A 24,059-nucleotide genomic window follows, 5' to 3' on the forward strand; every position below is an offset into this window, starting at 1 on the left:
GCCTCTTTTCCCTGTGTTGTTATTGTCTAATTATTATATTGGGCTTCTAGACCTGTTACTTATTAACAAAACAAATCATTCATTTTTAAGAGATATACACTGAGATAGTTTGTTTTTAATCCTCTTCGTATCTCTCCAGTTGTTGATATGAGTTCTGTGTTTTCTTTTTAATAAGAGTGAAGCAGTTGTTGCCTCTGGAGCTCTGGACAGCTGTCAGGCATTTTATTGCTAAATCTTCACATGATTTTGAATGGAAACCACATTTTGACACAAATACTCTGTTATTTTGCAGGCAGATCTTCTGATGACCTAATGGAACTAAACTTAAAAGTAGTGCTGTTCTGGGTCCTGGTGCTGCACTGTGGCTCTGCTGAAGGCAGTATCCTGTACCGGGTCCAGGAGGAGCAGCCTCCCAACACTCTAATTGGTAGCCTGGCAGCAGACCAGGGCCTGCCAGACTCTGGTCACCTCTACAAGCTGGAGGTGGGTGCCCCTTACCTTCGTGTCGATGGCAAGACGGGAGACATTTTCACCACAGAGATTCCCATAGACAGAGAGACCCTGAGGGACTGTCGATCCCTTGCTAAGGGTAAGCCCTGCTACCTGGAATTTGAAGTATCGGTGACGGATCTGATACAGAACCAGAGCCCACGACTCATTGAAGGACGCATTGAGGTACAGGACATCAATGACAACACCCCGCAATTTCCCTCTTCCGTGCTCACCATCTCTGTCCCTGAGAATACGAACATGGGGGCGCTCTTCTCCATCCCTCTCGCTACAGACAGGGACTCTGAAAGGAATGGAGTGGCTGATTATGCTCTGACTGCCGGGCCAGACGCAGCAACTCTATTTGGTTTGCAGGTGGCTGAAGACAGGGGGGGTAAGCTCCCACAGCTCATTGTCCTGGGCAACCTAGATCGTGAGGTAAAGGATTCCTATGACCTCACCATCAAAGCAGTGGATGGAGGAAACCCACAGCGCTACAGCAGTGCTCTGCTGAGAGTGGTAGTCACCGATGCCAATGACAACCCTCCAAAGTTTGAAAGGGCCACCTATGAGGCAGAAGTGTTGGAAAACAGTCCAGTGGGGCACTCTGTATTACAGGTAAGATTGTGATGCAAATAAATATATCTGACTCATAAGAACTGCTTTTTGTACCATTTGGAGTTTTATATTCAGCAACAAAGAAAAAAGCTGAGCCAATTTATCATGATGTTTTTGAAAAACGAGTCTGTGCGTCATTTGTGCAGCGCTTATTCATCTGATACATGGAATATAAAATATGATTAATGTAAAAACTAAATCAAAGATATATATTTTTCATTGAGTATAATAATCTCATTGAGATTTAAAACTAGCCTAAAAACTCTGAATATTCAAAATTCAACCTCGAATGCAAAACTCATGGGATCCAGGGCCACACTTATCAGCTCACATATCTTCATTATAATTTTTACAAAATGTGTTATTTGTAACTTGTTTCCCTCCTATTCCTCTCATATGCCTTTTACAAAAATATTAGAAGTATTAGAGCATTATTATATTATGCTTGTTCAGGCTATTAAGCTGCTTATTTCTTTTGTTGTGTTATTATACTTGCAGAAATAGAATTAGAGATTCACAATGTCGTGGTGTAGGAGTAAGATACTGTGCAGGATTTTCTCTCCATACCACAGTGAAACTGTACAGAGGGCCATGAAAGAAATAGCAACATGTTTTCATGTGAACCTTTTCTCTAGCCCTTTTTTTTACTGGAATAAAAGAAATGGGGCGAAGAGAAAAAAAGGCGAGTGAATGCAACCATCAAAAGTAGACAGGACAGGCAATAATGAAACACCCTGAATAAAGCTGTTCACTCACTGTGCTTTGAAGTCATCAGACATCCATTGATCCCTTTATTAATTAATTCATTGACCAATAGAGAAAATCCAACACTGGCATCCTTTAATTCTAACCCCAATTTGTTGTGCATAAATCAAGCTTCTAACCACAGAATTCCTTTCATTTTAGGTCAAAGCAAATGACTCTGACATGGGCCCTAACGGAGAAATTGAGTACACCCTCCACCAAGCAGTAGACCCAGTGCCGAAACTCTTACGCATTGATCGCTCCACTGGCATTATCTATGTCAAAGGATCCCTGGACAGGGAGGAAATCAGCAGCTTGTCCTTCTATGTGGTGGCGAGGGATAAGGGTCCTCAACCTAAAAGCTCCAAGACATTTGTAACTATAGAGGTGATTGACCAAAATGACAATGCTCCAGCGGTGGAGATTCGCGGCATTGGTCTGGTGACACACAGTGAAGGAGTGGCTAACATTTCAGAGGACATGCCAGTTGGAACAGCTGTTGCTTTGGTGCAAGTGTCTGACAAGGATGAGGGAGAGAATGCTGTGGTCACGTGTGTGGTCGCAGGAGATGTGCCCTTCCAGCTCCGCCCTGCCAGCGACTCATCCAGTGACAACAAGAGGAAGTATTTTCTACAGACCACCACTCCCCTCGACTACGAAAGGATTAGGGATTACCGAGTGGAGATTGTGGCTGTGGATTCTGGAAATCCGGCACTGTCTAGTACAAATTCTCTCAAGGTGCAGGTGACTGATGTTAACGACAACTCTCCAATATTCTCCCCAACCATGTTTGAGGTAGATTTTTCCGAAGAAAATCAACCAGGGGAGAGGGTTTTGGATGTTATAGCTTCAGATGCTGACAGTGGCACCAACGCGGAACTCCTCTATAATATTGTGGCAGACTCATCCATCAAAGGTCTGTTTGAGATTGACCCAAATACGGGCGAAGTAAGAGCCCGAAGCCCGCTTGACCGTGAGCATAAAGAACGCTATGAGTTCCGGGTCACCGCAGCAGATAAAGGGTCACCTGTTCACAAAGGAACAGCAACTGTTGTAATAAATGTTCTTGACCGCAATGACAATGACCCCAAGTTCATGCTTAGTGGCTACAGCTTTTCAGTTTTGGAAAACATGCCTCCCCTCAGTCCAGTTGGCATGGTGACGGTCCTGGATTCGGACAAAGGGGATAATGCTCATATTCACCTCTCTGTAGAGCCTGATGGAGGGAAGTTTGTTGTTCAAAATGGAACAGGCACCATTCTTTCAAGCATCTCATTTGACAGGGAGAAAGAAAGCAGCTATACGTTCCGTCTAAAAGCAGTGGATGGAGGAGAGCCACCTCGATCTTCATATGTGGGCATTACCATCAATGTACTGGATGAAAACGACAACGACCCTGTAGTCACCAAGCCCTCCAATTCTTCTTTCAGGCGCTTGTCCCCTCTAGCCTCCCCGGATAGCCATGTTGAGATAGTGGAAGCTGAAGACCTGGATAGTGGGCCTAATGCAGAGCTGGTCTTCAGCATGGCTGGTGGAAACCCTTACCAGTTATTTCGCATTTCCCCCTCCAGTGGGGAGATCACTCTCGCAAAAGAGATGACTCGAAAACATGGCGGACTACATCGTCTTGTGGTGCGTGTGAGTGACAGGGGGAAGCCTGCACGTCATGCAACTGCCCTGGTACACATCTATGTCAATGAAACCATTTCCAATGTCAGCTTGGTGGAGGCCCTAGTAGGACACAGTCTTTACACTCCACTGGACAGGGACATTGCTGGTGATCCTGACAATGGTTTGGCTGCACAGCGTAGTAACATTTTGTTTGGAAGCCTTGCTGGTTTGGCAGGTGTTGTCATGCTGATCTTGGTGGTGGTATTTGTTCGACACCGCATCCAGAGAGAAACTAAGAGTGGGTATCAGGCTGGCAAGAAGGAAACAAAGGACTTGTATGCACCCAAACAGGTGCCAAAGAATGCCAAAGGCAAACGAGGAAGGAAAGGAAAACCCCAAAAGTCCCCAAAACCACTCGGGGAAGATGAGGAAGTCAGCCTTCAAAAGAGTCTAAAGTTCAACCTTGATGGAGTCAATGATAGCCCCAGGATACACTTGCCCTTAACATATTCACCAGGAAGCCCAGATATAGGCAGGCACTACCGCTCCAACTCCCCCTTACCCTCCATCCAGCTGCAGGCCCAATCCCCTTCAGCCTCACAGAAGCATCAAGCTGTCCAGGACCTTCCTGCTGCCAACACCTTTGTAGGAACGGGGGGAGATGACAACTCCACCGGCTCAGACCAGTATTCAGATTACAGCTACAAGACCAGCCAACTGAAGTACAGCAACAAACAGGTAAAGTCATATCCTACGAAATGTAACTTCTGTCTCGATGGTCTGTTAAGAGTGGATGGTTGGTGTGTCTCATCGTTTTAGGGTAAGCTGGATGAAGAACTTATGTAGAATTATTCTTAGTGTGCAGTTTTAAAACATCTGAGAGAATAAACCCCTCTCTTAGGACTAGTTTGTTACCCACAATAATGCGGCATGATCTACTTAAAAGACAGTAACTTATCAATTGTTACATATTTTAATGGCTTTTGTTATCAGTTCGAATTTAAAATTTAATAAAAAAAAAGAAAACGTGACTTATTTTTCACACTTTTATTCTCTGCAGCTCTGCAGAACAGTATACAATGTGATGGCAGATTAAGGAAATACAACATGTATACTCTCACTTGCAGAGCTTATACATTGCTTAATGACATGGTGTTCATGGTATTCATGCCATTAATACATTTATATGGTCAAATTAACAACAGTAATATTCTATGGGAGTAATTATGATGCATTTATGCAGTTGTAGATGGTTATAGCGCTATGTCTCTTAATATTTATGTGCAGTGACATGCTATTTATTAATGTTACTTCTCTTTAGGGTTCAATTTGGTACACAAAGAAAGTTGCTGCAAAAATCACCTCCGAGTTGGTGTTCAAACGTTGCACTACTGGAGAACTTAGATGGCCCTTTGTATTTAGTTTTTTTCCCGAGGTGGGGGAGTGGAGTTAAGCTAGGACGGTCCATTTCTCAGTGACTTACTTCTGCTCTTCTGCCTGACCTCTAGTGCTCTGATCTCTCAGGGTCACTTGCTCTTATCTCCCTGCTCCTTATGCTCTTATCTCCTCTTATCTGTACAACATTGGGCAAGGCTCCAATCGCCATGGAAACAGAAATATTAATAGACTCAGAGGGGATTACGAAAGGAAAATTGTAGAGTCTAGGGATAGAAAGCTATTGTGTCTCTAGGTTTCTGTGTCATCTGCAAGTGTGTAAATGTGCATCCTGGACTCAACAAACGTAGACCTGTGTGTGTGTGTGTGTGTGTGTGTGTGTGTGCGTGTGTGTGTGTGTGTGTGTGTGTGTTCAGGGGGATAAGGCAGGCTACCATTCTCCTTGAATAGTACCATTTTGATCCCACCGGTTTATTACGACAGCTATAGATGGACTATTGAAATGCATCTCCCTTTTTCTGAACTTTCATTGTACTTGAGTAAAAAAAAAAGAAAAAAAAGTGAGATGGAGAAACAGTATGACATAACTGATGCAGTGCGTCGGCGAACAGCAACCTAACATGACTGATAGCTCTCTCCACCTCTCGGTGATGAACATATATATTTGTGAATCACACAAAAATAACTAGCTTTAACAATGCAATGTGCATATTGCTCTCGCGGTATTCAAAAGCGACCATCATTTTTATAGTGAAAATATTCAACCGTGAATCGTGATGCATACAACTTATTTTTAGCCGGGGCGAGTCGACTTTGGCTTTCAAGACGCTTCCAATATGTCATACGTACAAAACAGTTTGACATTCTCCAAGGCGCTGCAGATAAAGTTCCACAATTAAAAATTAGCAAAAATAGAAGTTGAAAATATGCCGCTGAGTTCTGAACATGTGTAGGTGACACATTTTCTGTGGAGATATCTTCAGAGCCAGTTTCACAGTGGGCTGGTTGGTAGTTTCAGCAGATGCTTGCTGACAGTTGAGGTGATCACAGGCCTTTTTGGGTGGAGCCAGCTTCGAGAACAGTCACCACTGTCTCTGTGATGGACAACATAAGGGACCAAAATGACTGCAAGCCACAAGGTGCGTCTGGGTATTTGTGTGTAGTGCCAATCTCTGTGTTTGTGTGTAGTTGTGCTGCTCAGTATAAAGAGTGTTAATTGTAACTGCGGTACAGATGTAAGCTCGAAGCACTGCACAGTCTTTGTGGTTCTTCAATATGATAACATAAATGCGTATGAGACACGACTCAAGTGATTGACAGGCTGCGTAAAAAAACATGGACAGATGTTGAAGCTCATGTGACATACCTCAGCAGATGTTGTCCCATGTATGGCATCCCCTCTCACATCAGGGAGAACAGATTGACCAAAATATATAATTAAAGTAACTGCCAAGTGATGTGACAGATGTAGAGTGGTGCCCTTGCTTTAATTAACTGTGCTATACTTGACAATGGCTCTTCATTGAGAATGTGGTCAGGTGTTTGGTTTGCACTAAACGTCTTGACGTTGGGTCCGAGCGTTTACAGCGTAATGCAAGACGTTGGTTCCTTTTTCTTCAAGATAGATATTTTGTTGAGTGAAATCTGAGGAAGTATTCAACAAACTGTGTGTGTGTGTGTGTGTGTGTGTGTGTGTGTGTGTGTGTGTGTGTGTGTGCACGTGTGTGTCTCTTGTACACTAGTTTGAGTTTAAGACATTGATAGTAAATACACTTCTTTAAAGGACTTTTTTTTTATGATTTAGGTAAGAATTAGATTAGGTTTAGAGATGCACTAATCAATCACTTGGCTGCCAATCCAAAACTGGTTTTCAGCTTACCGGCCCTAATCAGTGACCAGCCGGAAAGTTTCATATTTCATAATTTACCGGTCACAGACAGTAACTTCATAGTCATATACTACCTGCGTCGGTGAGTGAAGAAGACAAAGTTCACAACTCGACAGAACTGCCAAAATAAGCAGTGGAGGAGCAATCTTACAACAATTTGGAACAACTCAATTAATCAGGCACTTTTTATATCGTAATTCATTTCCATAATTCCGCTCAGAGTAATTGCAGTGACTGGATTGTCTGCCAACAGCATGGAGCTAAACAGCTAAGGTTAAAGGAGGTTATAATAACGGTGCGTTTAAGCTCTAACGTATATTATCATGCTGTCATGATGTGTTTAAATAGAATCTTGTAAAATGTGTTTTTTGGTATAATAGTATAATACTAATATAATTTGTGTCGCCAGTCGTTATTTGCAACTGTGCAGTAATACTAGATTTAAACAGTATGAATAGACATGCAAACAACAACAAAAGCTGCGCAGCATTCAAATGTTGATTTCTAATTTGAACCGCATTATAGCTGACGCTTTAAAGCATACATGTCTCTAATTGTCTTATGTTGATTACTTTGATATACATTGTAATGATAAGCTGGGCACTGAATTCGGAGGCTGCAATACACACAGGCTTGTATCCAGGCACTGCTGGAGTAGAGTTGCGTAATACGTGGAGACTTCAGCCTCAAAAGCCTGCCGTCTACTGAAGGGCCCACAGCTTAATGAAATAGACTACTCCTACACTCGCACACACAGAGGAGAGGAGAGGAGACCACTGTCCACACGGGGTGGAAAACAGTGGACACATGTCATGGGGAAGACGCTGATTGTGGTGCAGAGGATTTAGTTTGTTCCTTAACATTAATACAAACTTTTCCACGATCAATTGGTGCATAAATATTCACCAGAATGCAGGAAATGAAATGTTTCACACTCAAAATGCTGTTGGAGCCGCATCTGTACACCCTTCTTACCATTTGAATAATACACTCTTCAAATAGCCATACCATGTGCCGTTTTTCACTCCACCAGGCTTCTGTTGGTCAATGGCTCAAGTGCTTCCTGCTGCCTTAAGATAGCAATGCGCCAAAAATGACCTCCCATTTTAAGACCAACAAGCCCAAGGACGCACAGAAGGGCACGATTGCTACTTGCAACGTGGGTGCTGGAAGGGAAAATAACAACTGCGTCGGCCTGAAACTAGCAATGACGGCAGCGCTGAGCTGTTCGCTTTGTGTAGGGTAGGGCCCAAAGTTATTCCATAAGATACGAGAGGAATGCATGCACACAGTCCATATACAAGACATATTTCTTTTCAAATGTATTCAAGCGGTAGATTTGGTTCGTATTGGGAGGTTAGTGATAGAAATAGACATTATTCAACCCCAATTTCAAATATATAGACTAATATTAGTTAGACATATTGTACTCTGTATCACAGTATATAGTAACATATACTGTATATAACACGTATTTAGCTATGCTATATTTAGCCCTGTTTGCTGCATCTTCTTCGCTCTAGACACAATACAGTGCACACATTCATCACTTTGTCAATTATGATATAACTAATTTATTTATTTATTCATTTCAAATGAGTATTTTTTCATTTAGTGATAACATCTACACCTATAGATGCTGGCCTTGAGAACAGCCTGGCTGAATAGCACAATATTTAAATACGGTGTACTCAAGAATGGGTTGTTGACGATGCCAAAACCCAAACAAACGTCCTAATTTAATCACAGCATTATCTAAGTATGTGCCAGCTATATGTGCAAAGCATTATGTGTTTAGTTTTTGTACACTAGGAGCTAGAATTGCTATCAATTCAGAAACATTGTGATCTTCTCCCAAGACTCTGTGGAGATTTTTTTCAGCTTTTAATTGCTTTAGATTAACCCACTTTGGCACAGAATTCCTGAAATGCCGGGGGTTTCCGGGGGTTGTAGAATATTGCAACAGACATACTGCCTCTTAAAACAGTTGGGGGAAAAAACAAAAAACACCATTGCCTCACAGAGAATTCAAAACAAATCCTTTTTCTAAAATGCTTGTTCGAAAAAATAAACAAACCAGTAAATGCCAGGAGCAGACGCCGACATCCGAAACCCGTAACCAGGCAATGGTTGTCATGTACTCTGTGTGTCAAGAGCAAATTCAGAACCATGGACAGTGATCTTTTGCTTTCAAGTGTTCCAAAGCCTCTGTGCAGTTGGAGTACCATTGCATCATGCGCACAGCGAAAGATGGTGGGCCCGTGTGAGGCTGAAATAGACAGTGGTCGAGTTAAATGTTTGAAATACTATTTATAAAGTGTGGATTTTTTCTGATATGAAAAAACATTGTTCTTTTGGCAAGACAAAATACAATAACAACACAAACAAACCCAAAATGTTTCCATACTAGATATAAACAAACGGATGAGCTGTATGAATGCTGGAGCTTCCCGGTGCTGAACTAAGGTCCTTTCAGTTACTTTCATAAGGCTTGCACCGGTTTGGGTAATATTACAATTACATTTTTCTCAGGGTCTTGTCAAGTCACAATGTAGTTATAGACCATGGGAAGGCATTTATATACAGGAAAGTACAGACATTTCAAATGAATCATTATAAATAAGGCAATATATGTATGCATGATGCCGAGCATGGCATGTGCAGTTTACACAATTCAAGTAGAAATTGCAAATAACTTAAACTCCACCAATTTATTATCTCAACATTTTAATATATTAATATGTATATGTTATAATATATAATATATATTTGAACACAATCATGCACTCTCCTTTACTCATTTAGCTTTACATTTCCAAGACTAGAAATATGTGAGTTTGTGTGCCTGTACAAAAACTATCTTTTTATACCCCCCCCCCCCCCCCTTTCCTCACCTTTGGATGTGTGATATTACATGATGGTTGCTGGAGAAACCAGTGACTCACATTAGCCATTAGAACTGATAATTAGCCCTTTTGGGTGCATGAGCTGGCACCTTTTTTCACACATCGCTTAATGAGAATCCTGGATTTGAGCAAAACACATAGGCTCATATGCAGGAACGTTTTCATATTCTTGTCTTAAAGGTGCAATGTATACGTGATTCAGAGCATTAATATAGAAGCAAACAACTGTAGATATTGGGGAGTAATGTCTACTTGAAAAGGGATAAAGGCGTGTGCGTGTGTGAATGTGTGTGTGAGTGTGTGTGAGTGAGTGTTGTAATCAGAGCTCCTCTTTGCAGACATAGCAGACAAACACTGTTAGCTCCGTCAGCACTTACAGCGTCGTCTGTACTGTGAGAGCTGGTAACACAGTTAGCTGCCATGAGGCAATAGAACTGCTCCCAATCTCAGATTTACTTCCTTTAACTCTCTCTTACTTTTTCCGTCCAGAGGGCTTGTCGGAGTGTGCCACTTCAGATTTAGCAACCACTCCTAACTTGAAATAAATAAATGACCAGGGTAAACGTGATAGACGCCACCTGAGCGTGCATTCATGAGAATTGCACATTGCCACAATTAACGGCCCGATAATGCCATAGAAGGCAGCGCGTTCTGCCCCATATGTCCAATATTGAAGTCCTGCTTTCAGAGATCCATAAAGGAAAGTCTATAATTTGTAACGGCTTCAGCAGCGGAATTAAGGGACCCGCTAAAGGAAAGCTTAAGAATAATGAGTGCCGTCAATGCTGTTTCACCCGAGGGTCGCAGCATCACTGAAATCAAAAAAAGAAATGGTTTTATTTGAAAAACGCCTCGCCACAGAAAGGCGATCGATGACTACAAGGGCATGGGGTAAAACATTTTATGATGCTCACATAGATATTGTACTGTTATACAATAGCATCAATAGACAGTGTAAATTAACATTGATAGTGTTAGGTTATAGGAATAAATGTAGAATTATATTAGCCTGTAGTTTAAATTCAGTCAAACAGGGTAATGTCAATATGATAATGTTATTCACGAGAGAGTTTTAAAAAATTGCTTCAAAGTAATTAAATATACAATCCGTTAGATAAAAACTTAGATAACAGCAGGCAAATTGCACATGACTCTTACGACAGGTCTGGACCATTTGGAAATTGTGCTCGTACCGAAGAGAACATTCAAAATATGAGGAAATTTATGACGGCAGCAAGTTCTCCGACATCATCACCTTGTAAAAGTCACTTAAAACAGAATCTGTTGGTACGAGTGGTTCTTGCGTGAGGCCCACCATAAGGTAAGTGGTTTGAGACACTGAGAACGTTGTGTTAACCAGAAATCACGACTGCTTGAATAGCTGTAAATTCATCCTTTATATACATTCACGCTTGAAATGCGTTGTTTATAGAAAAGAGATGAGTGTTGTCCCTCTGTGGGCCACTTGTGTATTTCCATTTCTGTCTCCTGACACTTAAAGCCAAGTGGATTCTGAGAGCAGGAAAATGTGAAGAGTGAGTCACTGTGAGTCTTAATTAACCTGCGTCTTTGTTTAGCAGGGCCCACGCTTTGTGAACTTTAGGCATCCCTTTGAGCCGGGCTTAGCCCAATTTAGCCCAAAACTGCTGTTTAAACTCAACAGAGGTGTATTGCAGTTGAGGCCGGAGGCAAAATATGCAATTGTTCTCCAACACTCTGACACATATTTGTCTCTTACCTGTACTCAAGACCAGTGGAACCTAGAAATCATCCAAAAATATGTCATCTGTATTTTGGTGAATACTACAGCTGACTTACTCTCCTGATGTTTTCCTATCTCGATTTCCAATCTGCCTTCCAGTATTTTTCAAACAGGCCCAGCGCAGTGATACACACACACACACACACACACACACACTCACACACACACACACACACACACACACACACACACACACACACACAGACAGCTCTTTGTGCACCATATATATTGCCCTGGCTGATTACCCAGAAAAGGAAGGCTGGAGGGAAAGTGGGGTAAAAAGCATTTTAGATGCTGGAATAATTTACCCAGCCAGTACTGCATGTTTTTCTTACTGTTTCTTTGTGTTAAAGTGTGATTCAATACATTGGGTTGTACACTGCATTGTATTGAACGTTTCTTTATATTGTTTAGTCATCAATACTGCTTCCATTTCACATCTTAACAGCACTATTTTCCAAATGTTTAGTACTATAGTTTGTTTGTTGACCTACTTGAATGAAGACAAGTGACCTTAGTTCATATATTTTGTATACCTGTGTGTATACCTCGAACCAATGCATCTTTTTAAAATAGTAAATAGCCCTGTAAATAGTAAAAAAGTACTGCTAGTACAATAATATAACTGTGTTCTTTTAATTAATATATAGATATACACAAACACATTGATTAAACCAGCTAATGACTCTACACTCCATGGTTGTTGCTGTCATTTTGGGATATTGTCTATTTCTAAAAATTTTAAACACAATGTCATTTAATTAATTTGAAAATATCTTACATTGTAATACATTTTATAATTAAGTAAGTTTATATGCTCATTTATTTAAAAAAAAAAACACCAATTAATGATTATTTTGATATGGGGAAGTTTCTGACATGGAAACAAACACCGAGAGGCTGTTTGAAGAGCAGAAGCCGGCAACGAATAGATGGTACTTTGCTCCATACTTGATGGAGCAAAGGCATTGCTGGATCAAACATAGTCATAAAGATGCCAGGAGTATATTCTCAGGAGGACGCTTTCATAGGTTTGAGTATTTTTTTTAATTGGGAATCTGGCACCAGAGGAGAAAGCACATAACTCAAGGGTACGAAATAAGAAGTGGGCGTGTTCATCCTGATGCTTCACACCGCTAACCCCCCCAAGCTATGGTAAATACTGCTAGGTCCATAGTTTGGCCAGATCCTACTGTCATCATTTAGGTAACTGACACATTGAATGTGGACACCGATGCACAGCAGAGTGGTCCAAGGGCAGTTTAAATAGAACTGACGGATAGTCACCATATCAACCACTGCAAGTCGTAACAAGAGAAATGGCCGGGCTGAGCGGTAACGCATCTTGGCAGTTAGCAGCCCTCCACAAATACAGGGACTAATTGAGGATGAGGAGCAGCGCGGTAGACAGATGATCGGGTCAGGTTATCTACAGTGCAGGGCAACTGTGTGCAAGGGAGGACTGAAAAGGCTTGAGTTCACCGAGACAAGAATGAGACAAGGAGGCAAAGTCTGAATGTGAACCTGAAAGGAAAAAGAGAAGGATGATGCAGTGAGTACCAGGACTCTCGATACATGTGTGTCTGTCTGTGTGTGTGTGTGTGTGTGTTTGTGTGTGTGCTGAGATTGCTGTCAGCGTTCAAAATAAGATAAAAGCAATAGTGTTTGTCAATGGAGCAATTGGACTGGGAGGAAATTGAATGTGTATTGAGTTGCTGGTGAAGGACTACCGGTCATATAGAAGAGGAGTTAAGTGCAAAGTAGAACATTATGTACATTTGTCTTAACAAGACCTTGGTGCTTAGATTTTCAGTACAACAATACGTCGAGTGTCATCCACAAGTTGTCTGTGAGAAAACCGAAAACTCCAACAGCCGTGCATTACACTGTTACATCCACACAAGAAAATGAAGCCAAAGACTCCAGAGACCTTTCATTATTTTCTGCTGAAGCATCGCCTTTAAATACTGTGCGCTTCTAATTTCATTTTGTTTAGGATGGCTGAACAGGAACACTGAACTGGCAACTTCCCCTTGAGACAATAATTAAGCGAAAGCATAATAAAATATTCTTTATCCACCCACAAATGATTTAGGCAACTCTACACAAAGCAATATTCACACAAACTTGTTCAGGAAATGAATGAATGAATTAATTAATTTGAAAATGTCTATAGAACAACATGCCCATATTAATAACAACAACTCGTCTGTTCTCCTAATGATGTTGCTCATCAAGTAACTGCTACAATATGTTCGACATTATAGGCAGAATGCAAACATTCCATATTAGCAGACCCTCATCAACCACCAAGGGAATATTCACTAGAAGACGATGGCAATCAACATGATGAATCTGTCCTTTAGTCAGCTACTTCAAGTTTCTCTGAACTTTAAAGGGAACATATACTAGATTAAACTCCTTTTGTGAATAGATAGCATGTAATTAAAGTAAATTCTGGAGGTTGCTGGATGCTGCGGTGGAAGAGGGACGTCTCGATAACGGTTTGAACGTTGTGGTGGTCTGTCAGTGAGAGCTAATCCACCAGAGAGAAACCCTGAGGATTTATTGAGTAATATACTAATCTCAAGTAAAAACATGTCAGTGTTAGCCCTAAGCTGTCACCTTGGCAGACATCCATCGGAGTCACGTTTAGATGATTTTTGTGATTTAGGTTACTAGATCAATAGCAAGAGAAAGAGTGTCTTTGCAAACATCTCTGTGCCAGTGGTCTGCAGATTAGGCGCCGGGTTAGTAGCCCAGATGTTTTCTGAAACATCATTTCATCTCCTAGTTGGGAAGCCACACTAATTTACTTAAAGTAATCTACCACAAAATGTATTTAGCATGTCAAATACATTTGTGTTATTCATTTTTCACAGGGTCTTTCCCTGCCCGTTGGAACGGCTGCCATAGCTCCTGCAGCTGCATTACAGACAGGCGGGCATCTTTTTACACATTTAGCTCATAGCTAGCCAATAAAACAATGCCAAAAAAACAGCACTACAAACAAATCTCCTCCACAACCTAGATGTATTCATGTTTTGCACACGCACGCACACACACACACACACACACACACACACACACACACACACACACACACACACACATCTCTAGAAAAGAAACTGTCTAACAGACAACGTGTGCATTTGGATTGTGGAAGCCTGGGAAAGACGATGTGTACAATCTCAAATGATTTCCTTCTTTGGTTCTGCATAATATACGCACAAGTCAACAGTACAACAGACATGAAAGGGCCGAGGTCTAAGCCAATGACTAAATTAAAATGAATACAACCACAACAAGCTGATCTGCCATGAATATTACTTTTAATTCTACTGCTCTCGTAATTCCTCTGCATAAATCTAGCGGGCTAGAGCCGAAAATCCTTAAACTCCACCCCTTCGTATCTTCTTTGGTGTGTCTGCTCATTGCTATTAAAAAACTGCGCTAGGCAGGTAGAGATTGAGGCCAAAAATATTCACATAACATCCCCAGACATCCTTTGAAGTATCTTGCCTGGGTAGAGAGGGTGTGCGTTACCTTGAGTTACAGTAGACGGATGTCAGCTGTGCGATCTGGCTCTGCACAATATAAACGATGGCACAGCTCAATAATCAAGGCTTATGCGGAAACGCTGGGTGCACAGGCGTCCTGCCATACTCAGCACATTCACAATCTCCTGCCACCCTCCGTGTACACTTTTGATGCTGCCCGGTCTCATGTTCACTTAAATGCTGGAGCGCCTCGATTTCGGGATACATCCTAATCATTCTGAGGCCAACAGAGTTCCTTTAAGTTCTTGTGACGGAACAAGTCGAGTCCTATTTGATGCATGTGATTCACATTAGCATGCAGATTTCTGGTTTTACACCAGCAGGCGAGTTGGAGTGCCAGACTCATTGGTGGGTTCCAGGTAGTTGAGCAGAGAAGATTAAAAGTGTACTTTGCTCAAAGTCAGAATCCTGATGTGAAGTTGGACACACTTGGGTACCACCACATGCTTGTCAGGCAGGAGGATGCTTATTTTCAGGCTTTAAAGTATAAATTGGGTTTCTAATGCAAAAACCAGAAGTTGTCAATGATATTTAAATTATAGTCAGATTAACATTATATGTCATTAATTGAGTAAATCTTCTGCACTGGAATGGAGGGCCTGTATATATGCTGCATATAGTCACCTATTCATTTTGTATTGCTTAAAAGCTGTTTTAATATACCTCACTCCATGTGACGAAGAATCACTTTAATCTGTTGAACTCTCTTTAGGCACAAAGGCCTTTCAGGAGTGCTCATAGTAGACTAGTACTTGTAGTACTTTTAACAAAATGCAGTATGCCTACTATCGTCTGGTCTTTAATTTGTTCTCTATTGGCTGTTCTTTAATTTTTTTGCTTTAAGAAATTTAAATCAATTTGAACTCAACCAATTTGTATGGTCCCAACAAACATTATTGTCAAACAGTAGCACTTGCAGACAAAGCGGATGCTATTTAGAGATCCCCCTCACCATGCTAGGTAACAGAGGAGGTATTGATTCAGAACGCGATTGCCTCTAACTGGAGAGTTGATCAACATGGTGAAGGCAAGAGGAACAGCAGAGAGGCAAATTACTTCAATTAACAGGCTTTGCCCTAATGAGAGAACCATCCTCTGAACTCGGACATGAGGATTGATTCCATTGCACCTCACTCTAGATCGGATGATTAGATTTGGCCCTCTGGGATCGGCTGCCGCGGCCACAGTGTGGCAGGACTGACGGGTGTAGATAACGGGCCGAGACCACGCACAGGAGAAAGTAGTACACCTCTCCGTCTATAAGGCTGAATTAACCTATACGTCCTTCGCTGTCCGCCGAGGCTTCTCTCAGTTCGTTGCTGAAATCTGGAACTTTTCCACCCATTGTTTCCCCGCAGTGGCAAGATTACCACATTTTTCCTTGTTATTCTTTACTGAACATAATGAGACTTGTGCCAACGAAGTGTGATACCACTGGGCTTATGTTTATGATTTTGGTGCATACAACTAGTAACAGTGAAAAATGTGTTACTTCCAGTTTTCCTGTTGTTGTCAACAGATTTCCTTTGCAATGTACGCCAGAAGTGGGGCGGTAACAGCATGGTGATTAACACTTTCAACAGCAGGATGGAGAGAGGGCGCCTCCCACCGAGCGTTTTAGTTTTCATCATGCTCGGTTGGTAGTTTAGCTTTCATAAAGTCATTCATAACTGAAACTCAAAGATTCATGTGTGGTCAACTGTTGTTGGTCGAGAAGCTAGAAATGTTAGTTTTTACTGGCGGATCAACATTCACATTAAATAAGAAAGTCTCAATAATAATCGATTTCCACAACCTGAAAATGATGGTGAGCGGCAGAAGATATGAAATGTTGATTGATAGTGACTAATATTATTCAGACTTTGACCAAATAATCGAAGTCCTGATTCAAAACTTGGTTTATTGATCAACGTACGCATATTGAATAAATCAGGTCCCTTATTTTCTCCGGCGAACAGCCGCCACTCTGTGAAACTATCCAGAAACACGCAGAGAATTTTCTTTTGTTTTCCTCGCGCACAAACAAATCTTGGGCTAAGGAGAGTCAGCGGTTAAGCAACACTCCAAAGCAACGGTCAGCAGCGGCTACACATGAGAAACCTCCCGACGTCACCTGCACGATCGGTCTCCACTCATCAAAAATAACAAGGAGCTTTAACGTATCTGTGTATTTCGCCGGCTCCAGGATGCGACCCTAAACCAAGGTAATTGCCTCATTTGTGTTCTTTTTGGCCAATGGCACTTTCAGCTCAAATAATATTCCTGGTAACCATGGTAGATTGGATTATCCCAACCCCCCCACCACACCCCACCCCCCATTTTCAGTTAATGGTACTCTTCATGAATACCGTTTCATCATGTCAGCTTTAATGCAGTGATTATGCATTAAACATGTTTTTAATAATGTAACAATGTATTGATTTAAGGGCAACAGACCCGTAACACGAACCTTCCTGATGAATGGCGACTGTGATTGAACTTTCTGTGCAGCTCGCCCCTGAATGCCAGCCCTCTTGATGTCATCAAAATGCCGGGCAATGCTGACTTGCTCTTTGATGGAGAGGGAAAATAATTAAAGTGACGCTCGTGATCTATATTCATATTAAAAACTGATGGTCTCTCCCTATTGATCATGTCTGATGAAAAGCCAAGATGGTTGCTCTCATTTTTCCTCTGTCGCACATTCTCTCTGCGAGTGGCACATGGTCAGATTCCATCTTTTATAAAATAAAAAAAATAAAATAAAACAAAATAATAATAAAATGAGTAACTCTTATAGGTAAAGCTGTGTGGAGGCTCAGCTCCCTGATGGCATTGCCTTTAGCTGAGATATTATATCACCACACAACCCAGCCTCCTTACCTTCTGCCAGGCAGATTAGTGCTTTTATCAATAAGCAGCTTAGCACCAAAGTGTCCCTCAATAATATGCCATGCTATTTTCTCACCCACTGCTTTGACTCCTGGGCTTCTTTTTTTGCGTCTTTTGCTCTTGCACATTCTCACAACCTCATATTTCCCTGTTTTAACCCCCGCAAAGAAATTCTCCACTTTCTTTAACTCTGGGTATTAACCTCTGACTTAGAGAGACAGTGATACATTATGTATTCTTCACTTCAGGTCACATTAGGAACCTAGACAGGGCCCAGGAGGGCCAGAGTGCAGCATCCCCATCAGACATACTACCCCATTAGAAGCCTGCAGTGCACCATAAAACCCATTAAGGTCCATTAGGGTAGTGCTCCGGCCCACAGACACCTTAAAGGCCAGTCAGCCACAAAGGTGCCCAGTTACAGATGGTGTAACACTTATTTGATTTGTCATTCAGAGCCATGTGTCACGTATTGTTACACAAATAAAAGGCATTGATGTCGGGCCTTTATGCGACATAGTTAAATAGCTTCAGATATTTAATTGCAATTGTCATGTGTCAGTGTTAATCATCCTCAAATGTCGGGACGTTTGGTGACAGCCATTTCACCTATGCAGTTATCGTCTTATTATTCAAGGAAGCAAACTAGCCTATAATGCAAATGACCACAATAAATATGAATTGGCGTAAGCGTTATTGAGCCAAAAGGGATCCCAGCTGAGAATTCGCTCAGTCTTTTGTAGCCTGCCTGAACACGCTCTCCAGCAAATAGCGGCTCTTTCTCCTTCATTCGATTGGAACAATTGCATACAGCTGAGAGGGATGAGCGGACTGCCTCTCATGATCAGAGCTCTGCTTATTACGTTTGATGAGCCTGACCCAAATCTTCCAGTGGCAGACACATTTTTCACAGCGAATTTTGAAATTCTAAATCCTAGATCAAGTCAAAGGTGAATCCCTGACTTGGCCATAAATTGCCATTTCTGGGGCATTTCTGTGATGCTGTAAGATCCCCACACACCATTTGGTATTTCGGGAAATTTTCACGGCGTTTAATAAACATCGTCGACGGCTACAAATGTGTACTTCAGGTTTTAAAGCAATCCGAAGTGTCACAGTCGCACACCCTCGTCAAACCAAAAGTTTTGGAAGCACTGCCGAATGAATGTTTTTTAATTAGCCTTGGGGGAAATATTTCTTCTTGTGACAAACCGTTGTGGGATTATGATTAATTTCCTGTGTTGCATGTTGTCTTTCATTTAATAGCAGCAAGTATATGCTTTTTTTCCTTAAACTTCACTCACAAGTGCATGTTTTCTTTATTTTGCTTTAACTTAATTGTTTGAAAAGAGATCATGATGACACATGAAAATGAAACTCATTTCTTGAATTGTATTTATGTACTGAGCACACATTATACAAGACGTTACTTCTGATTAATGTACATGCTGCATGTCATGCACTTCTATTGCTTTAGTTTTCCATGGCACGGCAGCAGCTCAGAATACAATTATATATTTGACTTGCAGGATTATGCTATTGTGTTATGTAAAGTTTGCCCCAAAAAGGTTACATGGCAAAACAATTCCATTCACAACCCTGTATATTTAATACGATAGAGATCATATTTTCTGTTATTTATACGAACGTTATCGTTTCAATTTCTTTTAAAATAAAAACCGAGAGGACTTTTCTGAGAAAAGAAGCCACAACACGCGACCTGAAGTGTCCCCGGATGTTAGTTCCTCTTTTTACATTACACGTGTGTTTTGCATTATTTAATTACCTTCTCCTTTTCACACCTAGAATTCTCCCTTTTATGCATTTAAATTATTATGAACCTGCAATGTTGTGTTTCTTACCTTCACGAAAGCATTTAACAGTATATGTTGTTTTGTGTAAAACAGAGTTAATAATAGAGGAATGATGGGGTTTGCCTTGGGATTCAAAGTAAGAAGTAAGAATAATGAGGATGGCTCGGTGAAAAAAAGGGTGCTGACAATTTTGACTTCATATCAACGTCTAATTTAAAAAGATGAGCACTTAGTGTTACGAAAAAGATTTTGAAATGCATCGGAAGCTCGTGAAAGCCAAATGAACGAGGCTAAGACAACAGAAATGTGGCCATGCCATTCACTGCTCACAGGAAGAAAAGAACAGTGTCAAACGGTAATAGTCTCATTAGGTTTGATGTGTTCAACGTTTTAAATCTGAATCAAAAAGGTCAAAGTCGCTCATTAAGAGAAGGATTTTACTTTGTTGGTTGAAATATTCAAGATTTCTAATAACATTTCTTACGTTGTAAGACAATTACAATATGGCGAATGTTCCTTCTAACGGGACATTTTGACAGCCAGAGGATCCCCTGTGATCATTCTAACATGCTCCAGCTTCTCACCTTTAAAAAGAAATGTGTCACTTCCATGCGTTTATTACAGCGGAAGCTCCAGGAGGTGTTATTGTGGCTCAGTACAATGATTGATCTAACATGTGTAGATGCAGTAAATAGAAAGTTTGTGGAGCAGAGTCTACGGAACTATTTATTGATCAAAAACAGCTGCAAAAACCGGATGCATTGCATACACCATGGACACCTATATACTCGCCGTATTGATCACACACAGAGGACAACACCTGCATATTATTGATCTTCTAACTCACGATAACCAAGCAAATGTCTGAAAATAGTCCATATTCCTTTAAATACGTAATATGTTCTGATTGATAACGGTTTAGGCACTGTTAAATATAGCTTCAGTAGTTCTGTCATTTGAACTTTTCTAGATGTGTATAGACACAGAAATGTTATTTGAGTGGAGGAAAATAAAAGCTGAAGACAGATGAATTGCACTATAGAAAACATATTATTAGTATTACAAATAAGGAAACTTAAGATGGCAGATAATATGCAGCAGGAAACCAAGGAATGAACCCAACATGGCTGGAAACACTTCCAGGAAAGGAAAAGACTCCAAAGTGAGAATGTGTCTCCTCACTGTTGTGAAACTGAATTGCTCGTCAAATAACTGCATGAGCAAGCAGAAGCGTCTCCCATTTAGGTGCAGTAATTGCCGACTTACCTACACACCACGGACAATTCAGGTTAATTACACCTGGTGAAGGATGCGTAGACACATTACCCACCGGGGACTGAACAGTATGAATGCCCACCACGCCGTGCTTCCTGAGCCAAAGAAAGTGTTTTTTCAACCTCCAACTGAGAGCTTTTTTACTGAGGAAGCACCGCCACGGTACTCATTACAGGGCTCAGGTTGGGGGAGACACTCAGCCAATGGAAGTGTGTGGAATTCTGCCTGTGATGCATCCAGGAGTGCTATTTCAGCATGCTGCCTCCGCTACATTGCAGGATGTACATATGAAGAAGAAAGAGGGGCCATGGTCATACTGAGCTACGGCCAGCTGTTCCGCATTCCTACAATATTCAGGCAAAATCATACATTAATCTATTAGTATAGCTAGAATTCAAGCTTTGTAAAAGACAATTGCTTCCATATGCCGTATTAATTTAGCTTCTGAAGGAAATGCTAATATCATTCAGACATGCCTTTGGATAGATGATTTTACTGCAGGCTATAGGTTGCCACCGTTACTGGGACATACATTCCATGAAGCTCAGCGAGCATGCCCACGCAGGCAGACAGAACTGTGTGTGTACTGTAGCATGGTTTGCATGCTCATCTCCAGCGATTGGAGGGCAGGTGCTGGGCGAGGTTGGAGGATAGATGCTGATGGGCGGTTGGCGAGAGAACGGGGAGCTATGGGAGCTGGGTTGTGGGCCAGATCTCGTCCTTGCAGTTATGAAGGAGAAACAAGCTGATCTGACAGTGACAAATGAACCATCTCCTCATCCCCAACTGCCAGTTGTGTTCCTCTCAAACTCCTTTCTCAACCCCGATCTTCTTCCGTTTTACCCACCTCGCCGTGCCCTGTCCTACATTTCCACTTTCCTTTTTCTTCTCCGATTCTCTTCCGCGTTCCGGTGGCTTGAGAGTGTTGGAGGTTTTGCATCTGACGAGGTCCCGCTGCATTCAATTATAAGGTCATTGGAGTGGATTGTTTATTCTGTTTAATGGATTCAAGCACGCAAGGATATTACTTCCATGCTTCTGTTTCATGTCGCCAATGCGACTGACATGGCATTTAAATACTGTAAATTGCCTCGCATGTTTCAACATTTTATCACTTTTGAGTGGAATTGTCATAGCCGGGTGCCATTAAGGAGGAGACACTGAAGTAGCACGGAGGCATAGCTCAGCAGTGATTATTGTTGAGGTTTAATGACTGTCTTGCTCCTGTAATAGACCTTCTGGGGTGTTGAAATGAGATGCCAAGCAGAGAAGACAATTAATTGCTTGGCTTCCTTTTGTCCCCGCCCCCATCCTCCTGTGTATTGGACTGAAACCTGATAAGATAAAGGCTTAGGGCCACCCTAATACCTTAAGAGACTTGTGTGACTTTCATGCATTTGTTGTGGATGCATTGTGTGAGTCAAGTTGCCCTTCGTCGGTATTTGAGGTCTCCTGTCAGGTGTGCTTTTCATTGATAGCGGGCAGAAAAAAGGAAGAACATTTATTGAATAGCCATTGTATACTTTCATGTGGAGATGTACTTTACACAATCCTGATTTCAAGAATATGTATTTCTTATGGGGCTACAGCACCATTCGCTATAACAATATAATATAATATGACCGGCTGGGTTGTGTGTCTTTGCTGCTCAGTGCACATGAATTCATTTCTGAATATTAATATCGGAAGTAGTGCACAAAATTGATATTTGGGTGAATGTATCATGCATGCCGAGTCCTTCCTTGTGAAATCTTTATAAATGTACTTCAGTGACAGGTTATTAATATATGGATAACCAAATGGAAAGCATAGCACCCCCCCCCCCCTCCCCTGGGCCAATCTGTCTACATATTTATTTCTCAAATGCAGTGACGACATGCAGCATTTCCTTAAGTTTTGTAAAAAAAACAAAAAATATGGAATATGAGAGATTGAGCGTGAAAAACAAAAATCATTCAAATTCTAGTTAAATGTCTTTGTGTTTCAGCAAAGACACATTTTCATAATGATTAGTGTCATACGAAAGCAAAGACAATTTCATACCAAGGAGTCTCTACAAATGTCTCGACCATACACACCGCTAAATGCTGGAGTAAACATATTTCGTGAAAAAAGCCACAGTGCACACTCTTGTTTATGAGCATTAAAAATGCATTGGTGTTCTAAATCATTATAATGCAAATTCTGAGTCTGTAAAGCAGCAGTACACTGCGCACATTAGATGAGTGCAAATCCATCAGGCGGAGCTAAAAAATACTGTGTACCGAATGTAATTGGAATAACAAATAGTAGGCTGTATTATTCAACATATGGTCAATGCCATAGCGATTGGAGTCGAGAGTGAAATAAAAGTAAAATGTGCATGTTTGCCACGCCATTTCCTTTGGGCAAGCACAGTATGCGGCGCCATTAAGAGAACAGCTCGCCACGGGTAATGGAATCTGTGATGAATTATACAACCGCAAATAAGTACTGTCAATCAGTTACAAGTAAGGATTAATAGCAAACAGGGCTGCCCTTAATGGCGTTGCACTATTTCTATCTTTTGTTTCTATATTGATATCATATTTGCCTATTTTATTCCAGAAAATCCCGCAAACAACATTCATTTAAAAATCAGATTTTTGTCTTCCTCTTGCTCTCTGCTAAGTGTCAGTACAAACAAAGCACTTAGAGCGGGGGACTAAAGCGGTGCAGTGTGGAATTTCAGCTCTCAGCGTAATGACTCAGAGGCTGAAGCGGCTCGTACAGGGAGGGGTTCTTTCTGGTTTGGAGTCGTATGAAATGTCATCTGGAATTTGACAAGATATGAAGAAGCAATCCCTTTTGAGAGCTCCACTGAACCGCACATTTTCTTATATTGTTCTCTTGTTATAATCACGCCCTTACGGGTGACCCGTGTCATTGTGCGATAAAACTAATTATTTGCCAAAGAATTATTGTGGGCAGTGTGCTGTCTCGAGGTCAGAATAGCCGGTAGCCTTCGCATACTATGAAACAGATTATAACTGCGTCACTGGCCAAGTTGATATCACACGGTTTTTTTCATCCGCTCAAAATGGTCAAATATTTAAACATTTAATTTGTATAATTCTCCTCTGGTGTGTTTATTAATGTAAACTAGCA

At 41.3% G+C, this 24,059-nt stretch overlaps 1 protein-coding gene across 1 annotated transcript in view; it reads left to right on the forward strand.

Moving 5' to 3' along the window:
- Positions 1–312: 312 nt before the first annotated feature.
- The window catches only part of pcdh1a (protocadherin 1a), a 70,422-nt gene continuing 46,675 nt past the window's right edge, over positions 313–24,059 (forward strand). Inside the window, exons 1-2 of the mRNA XM_034550656.1 lie at positions 313–1,107; positions 2,014–4,200. Coding sequence (XP_034406547.1) covers positions 313–1,107; positions 2,014–4,200 — 2,982 coding nt within the window. The remainder of the gene's footprint in view (positions 1,108–2,013; positions 4,201–24,059) is intronic.

This window comes from Cyclopterus lumpus, chromosome 14 (assembly GCF_009769545.1).
Source record: "Cyclopterus lumpus isolate fCycLum1 chromosome 14, fCycLum1.pri, whole genome shotgun sequence".
In the NCBI taxonomy this organism is placed as follows: domain Eukaryota; kingdom Metazoa; phylum Chordata; class Actinopteri; order Perciformes; family Cyclopteridae; genus Cyclopterus; species Cyclopterus lumpus.